This window comes from Lepisma saccharinum, chromosome 10 (genome assembly GCF_977018435.1).
Source record: "Lepisma saccharinum chromosome 10, izLepSacc3.1, whole genome shotgun sequence".
NCBI lineage: Eukaryota > Metazoa > Arthropoda > Insecta > Zygentoma > Lepismatidae > Lepisma > Lepisma saccharinum.
The window spans coordinates 72,199,185-72,212,977 of NC_139238.1; the positions used below are offsets into that span (position 1 = coordinate 72,199,185).

General features: G+C 39.2%; 1 protein-coding gene across 1 annotated transcript in view; it reads left to right on the plus strand.

The window, feature by feature from the left end:
- Positions 1-13,793, plus strand: part of LOC145994148 (protein takeout-like) — a 35,915-nt gene that overhangs the window by 3,482 nt on the left and 18,640 nt on the right. Inside the window, exon 2 of the mRNA XM_083130239.1 lies at positions 6,063-6,155. Within this exon, the coding sequence (XP_082986365.1) occupies positions 6,063-6,155 (93 nt within the window). The remainder of the gene's footprint in view (positions 1-6,062; positions 6,156-13,793) is intronic.

Below are 13,793 nucleotides of genomic sequence, written 5' to 3' on the forward strand. Positions count from 1 at the left end.
CAGTAAAATAATTTCGAATGACGTCAGAAGGCGGAGGGCAGGGAGGTTGGTTAAGGCGTGTGCGATAAGCGATATCCAAATTTGAACCTGAAAATTTGCTTCGAACAGCTGAGCTAAGCTTACATATAAATGTATTGATTACAATACTAAAAGAGGACCAACAGAGGGCGGTGCATGAAGGTGTATAATAATTGTCTTGACAATGAGACACTCTTATTCTAGTACTTCAGGAGCTTTTAATAAATTAACTGCAAATATTTAAGTGCCTTATAGAAATATGAACCTTCAAAGTTTTTAAAAATATATATTAATATAAACGTTCAAAGTTTTAAAAAATATATATTAATATTAACGTTCAAAGTTCTAAAAATTTCGTGATTAAGTAGCTGCGTTAGTAGTTTATTTCATTCTAAATTATTCACGACTTTCTCTTCGTTAGTGGATGTACGTAACAGAAATATATGAGCCCTCTGTTTACGTGCTTGTAAAATTGTACTCCGTGGGATGAATAAAGTCAAATATACCTCATTGGAAAGATAGAAGTGTCTACTTTTAGACAAAAGAAAGACAAATTGATTTGAGCTCTGTCTGTTCCCTATTCAAACAAAAATGTTCGTAAAAGTGTAGTTTTCTCGTGTGTTTTTTGTGTAAGTCTAATTCAATTGTGTGTAGCTTCTTGCAAACCAGTCGTAAAAATATGACATTTCTTGTGATTGAAGCTTGTTTATGTGGAAATATCTCAGCCATATTGTATAATGTTGCTATCATTTGTTGAACAGCCATAATTAATGTTTAATAACAGTGTTGCAATCAGTGGCGTGCCCAGGATTTTCGAAAGGAGGGGGTTTGGTATACATTTTTTTAGTAGTCAGCCCTCATGTCGCCATCTTTTCCTGCATTTGATGTTCTTTTTTTAGGAATACTGGGTCAAAGGGGGGGGGTTATAACCCCCAACAACCCCACCTTGGGCACGACTCTGGTTGCAACGGTTAGCCCAATGGCGATGCAAAGCATATTCAAATGATGAACATGGAATAAAAATCAAATTTCCATGCCTTATCTTTTCATATTCTGCGAATTGAAAACGACAGACAGAATTTTTTTTCTTGACAACCGGCTGGCGCGTTTTCCTTCTCGTTGCTACGACGAAGTGCGCTTTTTTGCCACACGCCGCCGGCAGCCCTTTAAACTCTGCGTTCAGCCAGCAGCTTTGACACGGAAAGTAAGCCGAAAGTTTTGGTTACAAAGCGAATTGTTGTGCACGGGGAAGCGTTGTTCAGATACTGTAATTGACGAATGCAAATGTTCTTTTATCACTCTTGTGTTCCTACCATGAATTATTGCCTGAACTCGCACACGTACATAATATTCCTTACGCACTTTTTCTTTCCTGTTTTCCTTTGTTATGAAGTTGCTATATATCACAGGCATGTTATTTTTTTACACAGAGGAGACTGAGAAGCCAGAAGTCACGGGTTCGAATATTTGTTAAGATCTTTTATCGTCTTCATCAAATCGTGCTCTTCGTTGCACTTACTCTGTTGAAATGAGCGACATAAAATGATACAGATAAGGAGAAAATGACGTTCGTATAAAGATTGGAAAAAAGCCAGAAAATTAACAAAAACTAAAGTATACAAATTACTTTCATTCATAATATGACAAATTGTTTATTCATTATTTAACACTGCTACAATGCTTTGGATCGAAATACGGAACGCACTTCCAATATTCCCGCAGGCCGTGTAGCGAGCGAGGCGGCAACGTTGTGCAAGTCACCTGCAGCCCGCGGAGTCTGAGATTGGCCGCATCTCGCCATACGTCATCCGTGCGTTTTCCATATTAGAAGTAGTCAATAATAATTTATATCTGTGGTCATACTTGAGATACACACGTTAAAGTTCTGGATTTGGATCAAATATGTCGTATGGACGCCTTTTTACAATTTCATTGAATTTGGAATTATGCATTTCAAGATTGCACGTTTGCCTAAAATTTCAATTTTTGAAGAATTTAGTGAAGATCATAATTTGGCTTTATCCACAGAGGTTCAAAAATAACCAGTCTTTAAGTACAAAAAATCTCAATTTTATATCAAAAGTTGATTATGAACTGTATGATGTTAAGTTCCTCGTTCTTGCAAAATGGGAGAAAAAACTTCACTTTTTAGTGAATTTTTCATTATAATAAAAAAATGCAATGAAGAATAATTTTTAGATGACACTTAGATGACAAGGGGTCCCGGGTTCGATACCCGGTGGAGGCACATGGCACAGTGGTTCGGATCCCGCTTTAAACTGTAGGTCCAGTCCCGATTAGCCTTACTGTGCATAAAGTGGACTTAAAACAACAACTCAAACCAAGCCCAACTGTTCATAAAACCATAGTACCAGTTCTTCCCTGCAACATCTTTTTCCCTGTTGAACGTATGTTTGAAGTTATTGAGTTCCGCATATTCAAAACCAGCTTTCTCACTTGTTTTCTGGTAAGCACAAAACCCCGTTTAAAAGATAAATTAACCGATCCGCCAACTCCTTTTCTTGTTCTTTGACCAGAGTGCGTGGATGCCCATGATCCTTCGCTTCCTCTGAAGAAATTCGTCGTTGAAGTGTTGTATAAGGGAGACCGTACAAGTGTGTGTGTGTGTTATATCCGTGTGTTCCTGTTTTCTAACATCTAATCATACATTCTGTTTACATATTGTGCTATTTTGTGGTGATTCGATTTGCACTACTTTTTATGATCCGATTTAAAGAATTAGTATACGAACTGCAAAGTACCGCCTACACGAGCAACAACAACAATGACCAAGAAAAAGTCAACGACAACGTATTTGTGTAGTATTCCTCCTATTTACAACACACAAACATCAACACCTATTACAACAATGCTTACCTTATGAGCTTATTCAAGAACTGAAGAAATACATTCCCAGCAGTAAACACACACAATGGCTCACGTCAACGGTATGTTTCGAGTCGCTTTGTCGCAATGAATACAGAGTGAACACTGTACCCGTCCGCTACTGTCTCTGCACGAGGCATGGGGTCACTCAGTGAGAATGGTAAAATGCATCACCACGCCATATGTTCAGCGCTGGAGACAGTAAATCTTAGGGCGATTCGGTTTTCAGGCCGATCCGATTTTGAAGACTCCACTCTATATGAAAACTAATTCCATCTTGAGTATCATTTTGTCCTGCTACTCTTAGATTCTGCATCTCTTGTTTTTCTTTACTTTAATGTTTGTCCCCCCTAGCCTCCCATAGGTTTCGTTCCCGCCTAAGGTTTTGGGGAGCAATGTCCCCTGCTCCCAGGGGCGCCGACTTGTTAAAATTATTGGGGGGGGGGGCTCTGATCACTGAAATAAATTAATGAATGACTCACTTTCTCCTTTTTTTAAGTTTTGGCCTCAGTGTTCGTAATCTCACAAAAGCCCATGAATTCCTCAAAAATATGAAAATTTTTATTCACAGTTCGAATGCAGAATATGAATTGTCCATGGATGAATATGTCACAAGTTTCGTCAACCATAATAGCAAAATATTCCCTACTTTTAATATATGCTACCACGGAGCGCAAAACAGATCTCCCTAATATATCAATGATCTCGTTCTGAATGTCATGTTAGAGCCATTTGTAGCCCGAACGTCCCATCCACTACCCTAGTGCATGCACATCGTCTTTTGAAACACTTTTTAGTAAAAAATTTAACAATACTCATAATTACATACTTAGTATATAGTAATAAGTCATGTGGTTTGCTGTCTCTGGCCATAGCCCCCCAAAGTTGATGGTCTAGAACATTTCAAATGTGTATTTAAAGTTAAGTTCATGTGGCATAATTCAGAGTAAACTTTACAAGAGAAGCAAAATAAAAAATTAGATCCTCTTAAGCAAAATTATTTGGGGGCTCTGCCCCACATCGTTAACATTGGGTGGGCTCGAGCCCCCCCAAGTCCCATGGAGTCGGCGCCTATGCTGCTCCCCCTGTAGTTGCGCCACTGCATGTATCTATTATTTGAAGTACTTACACTGCAACACTTAAACTTACCTTGGGCACATCTTCTCCTTCCAAGAAACTCCATTATTTTGAGAAAATTAGTCTTGCTTGGATTTTAAACGTCGGTTTAATTTTCGAACCTTTACTCCTACACTATCTACACCCTGTCTAAGGAATCTATGCAGTAAGCGAGAGAAAACAAGTCCTCTTTCCAAGTAATGACTCAAGCAATGAACGCGTGAGGAAGGAAGTGAGTGCATGGAGGGGAATACGCGACTGCGGCAGCCGACCATTTGCAGCAGCATGCCCAACTTCGTTCCGTCCACTCGGCTTCCTCTCCTTCTCAACTGTTATGCACGTTGCTGCTCCACAGATTCATGGGATAGACTATAATATATTTTTAAAATTCTTATATCATTATACTGGATACAAAATTCTGTAAGCACTAAACAGATCTAAAGATGACGCAATTATCTTAACATTATAGATCTGTTCATAGATGGCGCTTCTGTTTGTTCTTTCATATTGAACTTCATTTGTTTCATTTTGATTATTTAATTAAAGATAATATTTTAAGGATCATGTTATAATTTTGAAGCAACGTGAAATATTAGTATGATGCTAATAAAATACATATTTGCTTACGTTATATAGATTAAATTACATTACACGAGAATTTTAAGTTAGAATTGTAATTCAATAACAAAACAAACTCGTGTAGATTAGCTAAAACTTAATGTATAGAGCCCGGAAGTTCAGGCATTTATTTTCGTTAAAATAGGCAGGCAAAAAGGCATTTATAATGTGGTAAATAGGCACTAAAAATGAAAAAAAGGCAAAATAAACCGAAAAAAGGCACAGTTAGAAGTCGCTTACTTTTATCTATAATTTCTGACAAAATGTTAAAATCTAAATTGGGAAGAGCATTTCAATTTTCTCCGTCTTGATTGCACATAACTACAAGGTGCTTTTTAAGTTCTCAACATTCATTGATAGTCGTCTGTCAGAGAGAATGTTTTTCATAATAGAAAATGATCTTTCTACTTCGACAGAAGTTATTGGAGCATACATATAACAAGCTAATGAAGCTGGACTCATTTTGGTAACAGCATTTTCACCTTTTAGAATATCACAAATTGTTTTCAATTGTTTCAAGTCCTCATTTGCACTCACTACCCGTTAGCACTTTTCCGCAACAGCTGACCCCTTATCTCCTGGCACTTCCATCATATGCTGCATAGATTCCTCGTAGATTTTCATGGATGCTATAATTGTAATTGTCTCTGGCAATGCACCATAATGTTCAAAAGTAAACTTGAATAGCACAGGAGTTTTTTCACTTCACGAATTGAAGCCGCTTCATTTTCTGGAAGAGCATCGATCACCTCACTGATTTTTTGAAGGTTGTTAGCATAATATATAGCTGCTGATATCCAGGTTCCCTATCTCGTCAAGACTGGTTGCTGAGGTAAACTAAGCTCAATCGCAACTTCCTGAAATTTTCGGGTTCGAGAGGGAGATTTCAGAAATATTTTCTTTGTGTTCGAAATCAACCTGTCCACTTCAGCAGTCAATCATGCACAAGAAATGTTAACCGAAAGGCAATATCCTGACTCTGCATGAAATACTTTTTTCTCACACTTTTCTCCTTCAGCAATGTTGAAACATGCGTGAGTTCAATATTACTTAAATAAGGCGAAAATTATTCACATAATAAACGGAAGAAAAATAAATGCCAACAATGTTTTTTGGGAGAAAAATAATTTATATACACATTTTTTTTAAAAAAAATGTCAAATTTCATTGAAAAAGGCACAAAAAGGCATTATAATTAAAAATAGGCAGTGGGGTCCCAAATAGGCAAAATGAAAAGGCTTCCAAAACATTCGAAACAACATAAGAAACGTATATCCGGAAAAATTTTATCAATATATGCAGTAGATAAAAAGAGGCATTTTGCCAAACTTCCGGGCTATGTATAAGAGTTGCACTCATTATATTTTCTCTCATGAACCTTGTTCAGTACGATTGTTGAACTCATTATTTCTCTTTTTTTTCAGCTGAATACCTTCTTCAGTGTCACAAGAACGATCCAAACAGGGACGATTGTCTGATGAAACTGCTGAACCACTTGAGACCATACGTCAAGACCGGTAAGACAAAATTAAATTTATTCAGTGAGTAGAATGTGGCTGAAAATATCTCCATGTAGTGGGACCTTCAGGGTAGAATTTGAGTTGTAATATGCTAACAATATACAGGGTGTATTATAAGTAATAGCGCAAACTAACACAGTTGAAGTACACGAAAATAGATGCAAAAAAGTCTCAGTAAACATGGGTCTGCAAACGAGCCGTTTTCAAGATAATTGCGAATGTGTGGTTACAAGCCGCCACTGACTTCATTATTTGTAAACGTCGTCCTAGTTGGTAAAATGCTAAAAATGTGTGCGAATGTGTGGTTACAAGCCGTCACTGATTGCGCGTTCCGAGGTTTGCTCTTTGTTTACAAAACAACATTTCCGAGAGGTGGCGTTGGAATCAAACAGGATGACAATCAGTACACAGTCTAATCGTACTGTGGGAGTCACTTTAGTTGTGTTGTACTGCGTTGTGAAAATGGGACCGTACAGAAACGAAGAGTATGAACACTCAATTAAAGCAATGATATCTCCAATGACTTTTCTTTCTGTATTATTAGCATTTTACCAACTAGGACGACGTTTACAAACAATGAAGTCAGTGGCGGCTTGTAACCGCACATTTGCAATTTTCTCGAAAACGGCTCGTTTGCAGCCCATGTTTACTGAGACTTTTTTGTTTCTATTATCGTGGACTTTCAACTGTATAATTTTGCGCCATTACTTATGATACACCCTGTATAGCCTAGTTTATATCCGTGCTCAAAATTCTGTCGACGAAATTTTTGGAACTTGATTTTGTTTCTTTCAATTTGTTTTTATGTCCACTTTGCACAGAAAAAGCCTAATCGGGATTGGACATACTGTTTAAAGTGGGATACGAATCACTAAATGTTTCAACCGGGTATCGAACCTGACCCCTCGATTACAGGGCGACGAAGTTTCACTACGACACCAGGGAAGAATATTGCTGTTTACGCATTGTTGTAAATTATCATCTATGTTTACGCGTGGTTGAAGACTAACATTATTTACACGAAGATGTAGACTGTCTTTGTATACGAGTAGATGTAGACTATGGTAATTTACACACAGATATGGACCAACGCTGTTCAGTGCTTTTCACGGCCGAGTTGCCCGTGGAGCGGCGGCTTGCACACCGGACAGTAAGAGCACGTCTGCCGGCAAACTGGATGCAACATCCGCATAACTGGAACCGCTAACCATGTAATGAAATAATCTAGTGTACTTACATGGACAGTTAAAATTAAAATGAGCACCTACCTTGTTACAAGAGGTGTTGAATATCTCGTACTTCTGCTTCACACATTTAGAATTCCTCTCTAAGGCTGTCGTCATCGTGTCCCGGGTCCTATACCCCGTGCTGGTTCGGATTCCACTTTAAACTGTAGATGCAGTCCCCGATTGGCCTATGAGTACTTAAAGATGACTTAAAACGAAAACTCAAGTCCTCGCCGTCGTACCTTCTTAACAGTACTACATACTACAGAGCATTCCGTGACATTCGCTACGAGACTCGGCGGCAAGCGGCCCGGCGTCAGCGCTTGTATTTCCCGGTGAACGGGGTCCGCGACAGTCGGCTAAAGTCGGCTATTAAAATTACAGTTTGCATATTGTGTACTAACTTTGACTACAGAAGGTGTTGAAAATGATGTCCCTCTGCTGCAACACATTCCTGGTATCTCTGAAGGAAATTGGCATTTACACGTGAAAGTTCATCTACTGTAATTCTCCCGATTTCTCGTACAATACTGTCTTTTAACTCACGGATGGTGTGCGGATTGTCTTTGTATACTTTATTTTTTAGATTTCCCCATAAATGAAAATTGCAGGCTGACCCTGTTACTCTAAACTTTTTTACGAAGTTTAATATAGTGGTCCTATGTTGAACGGGAACACCAGGAAATTTCGTTCCAAAACGTCGTCGCACTTCTCCACAATTTCTCTTTCCGAAATAACACTCGACAAGATAAATCCTTTGTTGTAATGTAAACTTTTGTGATGCCATATTAAGCCACAATCTTCAACACACGGACACGACACAACACAACTTCCGAGGGAGGATTATACTGGCGTCAGTCTGCAACGTCAACAGAAAGGGAAAGAGAGCGAAGGTAGGGAGAGCGAGAAAACAGACTGTAGCGTGCGACTGTCGCGGACCCGTTCGCCGGGAAAGATAAGCGCTGACGCCGGGCCGCTTGCCGCAGAGTCTCGTAGCGAGTGTCACGGAATGCTCTACATTACTTTCATTTGCCACTCATTACGGAGTGATTTAATATGGTAGAGTTAGATTACATTCGTAACACCCCCAACTAAAGTCGAGAACTAGCTAGCGAGCGTACGAACAATGTACAATGTGAGCAAGAAGGTTAGCAATAGGTGCTGAGTTGAGATGACATCAGCGGCTCACTTGTTAATTGGATGATGCGGGATTTATAACTCGCTCCCGAGCTGCAATGCTCAATAGACTGAGATGTTACTAAAGTAATAGCACTCTACGAGGTCTTTCAAGATTAAGTCTCGCCGGCCCCCATGGAAGAGTAGTTAGCACATCGCGCTACGATGCCAGGGGCACCGGGTTCGAATCCCGGCCTGGGCATGGATGTTTGAGAGCGTCCATTCATCAATTTCATCATGTCATCACTCATCACCATCTTCGGATATTAGCCAAAAGTGGCACAAGGAGCGAAGTAAAATAAAGCAAGTCAGTTAATCAAGATTAACTCTGCTACTTGTGAAAATACGTTTAGCATGCCGTAAAATAAGTTATTAGGTCAACATAACTTATATCAGACTTTAATTGAATAAAATTTAAACTTGAGTACATGGTTTTTCCGATTCATCAGTCTGTCTGCTTCAATCGAGACCATTTACGCCAGTGTGCATGCGCTGATTGGACGAGTCCACTGGCAAAATAGGGGTAGGGCAGGAGGAACAGTTTGTGCCCAGCCAGACGCGAGGACCCTAAACTGCCTCCACCACCCACATTCCCCGCCGTGAGTTGGTGAAGTATGTGCGCTGGATGTTTGTAGGTTTGTAGGAGGAATATTATTTTACTTGTTCTTGGGAATACCAAACTTCCGATGGCGAAGAAAAACACATAAACGGAAAGTGGACATGTTGAAGATTTGAGTTGCAGGAAAAAGTCGAAAACTCCCATTTGATTAGCCGTAACTTGTTGCTGTTTCTCTCTCCATAAGGAATGCAAGGGAATCTCAATATTCTTGTTTATCATGTTTTTCAAACACCGTGTCCGGCTTAATTATCAACTTGAAAAATCACTTCCACTTGCAAGATGGGGAGAAATCCATACTCTCTTGCACAGTCGGGTTTTTCTTTAGTAGCAGTCCCCATTCCGACGTTATTCAAATAAATACACATTCGTTGTTTCCTGCCCAGGGCAGGTCTATCCTTGAAACCCCCATGTTGTTCGATCTTCAGCTCTTCACTTTATAGCAGTGTAGGACCCATTTACTTTGATGTCAATCATTTGGAATTTCCTACTTCTCTTGATTTCCTTTCCCTCGACCATTCCTTCAATAGCATCCTTTAGGATACAGGTTCTTCTCATCCAGTGACCTTATCATTTTCTTTTTCTCTTCATGATTGTCTGCAGCATTGATCTCTTTCCCCCAACCCAATCTTAACAGGGTTTCATTTCTCACCTTGTCTGCCCAATTCACACGTTCCATTCGTCTCCTTAACCGTGCTAAACTGTCACTTTCCACCTTAAGAGTAAACTTAACGAAGCGACCGATAATAAACAAAACAATCTAACGTATACAAACAAAATACCTATGTGAAACCTACAGCGTTATTTGGCGCATGTTTCCACCTACCTCCCCTACATCGTGTGTGGACTTGTCCGCTCGGGATTCTTTTTTTTTTTTTTTTTTTGGCTATTGGACAATACAGCGATCACGTCAGGAAATCATTAACCCGTTTAATAATATTAACGAACGTATATACATTGTAATTGAGTTCTTCTTAGTGTTAAAGGATAATTTAAAACACAAACTAACTGACAAACTGGTGTTTCATTATCTTTATGATATTCATGGCTCCAATTTGTGTCTTAAATTGAAAAGAAAATTGATAATCAGATCCATGCACTCTTAGTGTAATTTATATCTCCTAGCACTGACATCTATGTTTACAATCTGGAACTCTTTGAACATGATTGCTCTTGAAAATATTTGTTGGTCAATTCAAGATACTACGGGTGGTCCATATGTCTTGTTACCCCCATAATTTTACATAACTTGATAATAATACAACTTTATAATAATACAATATAATATAATGAAGTGTAAGGTAGCCATTGATTCCATATGTCATGTGACACCAACAATTTTACATAATTTTATATTATAAGAACAAGATAACAATTTGTAAGACATGTGGATTCAGCGTCAACCAGGATGTTGTTCACGCATCCAAAAGGTCAGTATGACCACCATTATTTTCATGGCACAAAATGACACGGCGCCATGACCTGTGTGAGATTTTACGAAGCAAATTTTTCGTGATTGTTGTCTGAAAGGCTGCCCTAATAGCGTCCTTTAATTGTTGTGTTGTTTCGTATCGTTGTTGATACCTTTTCCTTAATAATGCCCCATAGGGCATTGTTACAATACGAGAGATCAGGGCTTCTGGGAGGCCAATCCAGAGGCGCCGGATGATGTACCGATCCGCGTCCTATCCACCTACTGGGAAACACTTCACTTAAATATTCCCTGACAGCGATGGCATAGTGGGGCGGTGCTCCATCCTGTTGAAACCAGGAACGTCCCAGGAGATTCATTCTTTGGAGCTGTGGAACAAAAAATGCGCGTAACATGGCGAGATAGGAGTGTTGATTGACTACGCCATCGAAGAAATAGGACTTATCAAGTGTTTAGCGGACATAGCAACCCAGAGCATCACATGTGGGGGGGTTGTTTTCCAGCTCTTCGTAATAATGCGGATTTTCCTTGGACCAGAAATACACATTCCTTGCACGTGCACTTCGATATATTGCGCATTCATCGGAGAAGAAGAAGGCGCTCTTCTACATTGTAGGAGCTTGTGTCAGCCATCTCTGCAAAAGAAACACTGAATTTGAGATAAAAAGATATTGATTCGGGGGGGGGGGTAACAAGACATATGGACCACCCTGTACAATAAAAAAAAATATCTATAGTAAACATTTTAGGTTGAAGGATATGTTTGTTGTTTTTGAAGGAGAAGAAATTTGGAATAGAACTCTAATGAATGAACACACGTGTGCACACGACCAATCGGAAATGATTTGCTTTGAGAATATTTCGAAACAGAAGAATATCTACGTTTGAGAGATAAATTAATTAAGCATTCATTTATATCATAAAAGGATCACATATTTATTATTATTCCTTTATTGCATACAGGTTGATTCAGTAAAAGCGTGCCAAAAGGAAACAGGAAATAAGTGATGCACCACCGAACAATTTGAGATGGAGAGTCTGGGAATACAGTGTAACGAGACTGAAACATGTCGAGTTCCAGCATGTACAGTCACGAACACTTCTCGGTTGTAACAAACCCATTGATTTTCAATGGAATCATTGCAACCCAGAAGTGTCCGTGACTGTACTATGGTCCATGGGAATGACAAAACAGTGACATGTATGGACAGGTAGTGACACTGCTGCCGTACATTTATTGACATTGATTTACACCTATGAGTTACTTGCTTGTACATTTGGAAACTTGTCATAGCATTGACAAGACCGGTGTAAACAACGTACAGTTAGGTACCTCACAACAGTTGTTCAAAATAACGCGACCAACCAGAATACTAGATTCTCACCCCTTACGAATCGCATCACAAGCGGCGACAATGCTCGCAATTAATTCCTTTCCCGTGTCCACTGGGGTTTCATAAACAAGTGATTTGTTATAATAATATAATAACTCGTGGCGTAACGGCCTTTGGGGCCATACCGACTACCTCGGCAGGAGTGGACGATCATCCTACCAGTTACGAGGTGACGTGTGGTCAGAACGACGAACCACCAGTCATTGTAGGTTTCTATGGCCGGGTTACGCTACTCATTCGTAGCTCCCCAATTTCCTCACGATGGTGGGTGGCCACCACTCCCATACATACATAAGAAAAGCTTCCACCCGGAGACACAACCTGCGCGAGTTTGGCAGTCGGAGCCCAAAGCATAACAGTGCGGGACGATTTGAGATAACCCAAGACGAAATACCAAGTAGAATTAGGCCGGGTGACCTCTCAGGCCAGGGAATATAGCCTTTCCATCAGTGATGTGCCGTAGACTATAAGTTTACGTCTATATGCGTTGTCTACACGTAATCTACGCGTAGATTACATTGGGTTGTAGTTTACATAGACTACGTAGACAATCTAAAGTGCATTAAAATTAATTCTCAAGGGTTTCATGAAAGGAAAGTGACATTTTCAACTATATTGGTTCCTAACGAAATGAAAAGAATCCTGTTTACAACAAAATTTCTCTTCTCTTCTATCATCAACTATGGAAGAAGATAAATGGTATGCAAAAAACAATAACAGATGGCAGTCGTGAAGCAAGAGTGGTATTTTCCCCATAAAACAATACAATATTTCCTATATTAGGTTTCTTACTAGGTGCGAAATTGTTCGAATTTGGAACAATGAACACATGAACAACTGATACGCAGTATAATTTTGTTTTACTTTCACGGCGCCCTTTGCTAAGTTATCACCTTTCGCTATGTTGTTTACATAGATTACGTAATCTATGTGTATAAAATAGTCTACGTGTAGAATGTAGACTATCCTTGTTTACGCGTAGACGCACATCACTGCTCTCCATCCAATCCAGAGAGCAGGAAAGGCACATCAAGATGGTTGCTGTCATCCACACTGAAGTGAGGAGGTCCTCCGTCTCTCGTTACGCAGGATTCTCCGACCCTAGGTTCCCAATCTCAAATTATTCAGTGGTGCATCCATCACCTATTTACTGGCAACACTGTTTAGCCTTGTTTCCATGTTAATAAAACATTAAAATGCTGACCAGGGCAAAATTTATTGTATAAAAATATACACTAAAAACGTAACGTTTCTTCATATGAAGATGGAAACACGTTTTTAGTGTATATTTTTATACAATAAATCTTGCCTTGGTCGGCATTTTAATGACTTATTTACTGTTATTTTCACGCTTTTACTGAATCACCCTGTATAAATTACGCTCGCAACCGCAATCATGTGGTCAATGCAATGGGATATTAATCCACTATGTTTGACCTCAAAATATACAATTTTATGTTCGTTACTTCAATCCTCTCATCGGTTTTAACACAGAAAGATGACACAAAACTATGTTTTTTTAAAATTAATAAGTGGGCGAGGTTCAGCCTGAGGTGGTTAATTAGTTTTGCAGTTATATTTAACTTACCCTATATCCCTACAACTACAATACTAAGATGGTGAAACAGATTGCAATCTACTCGCAATGATTTATCAAGAAACAATTAGAAGTTTTTTTTTTGTTTTTTTTTAAATTTTGAAGGAAAATTCTGGAAAATTTTGGAAGTCAACGAGGAAATTTCGGAGGGCCACTGCCACGGGCCCCCCCTTTATGACGTCCATGCACTTAAC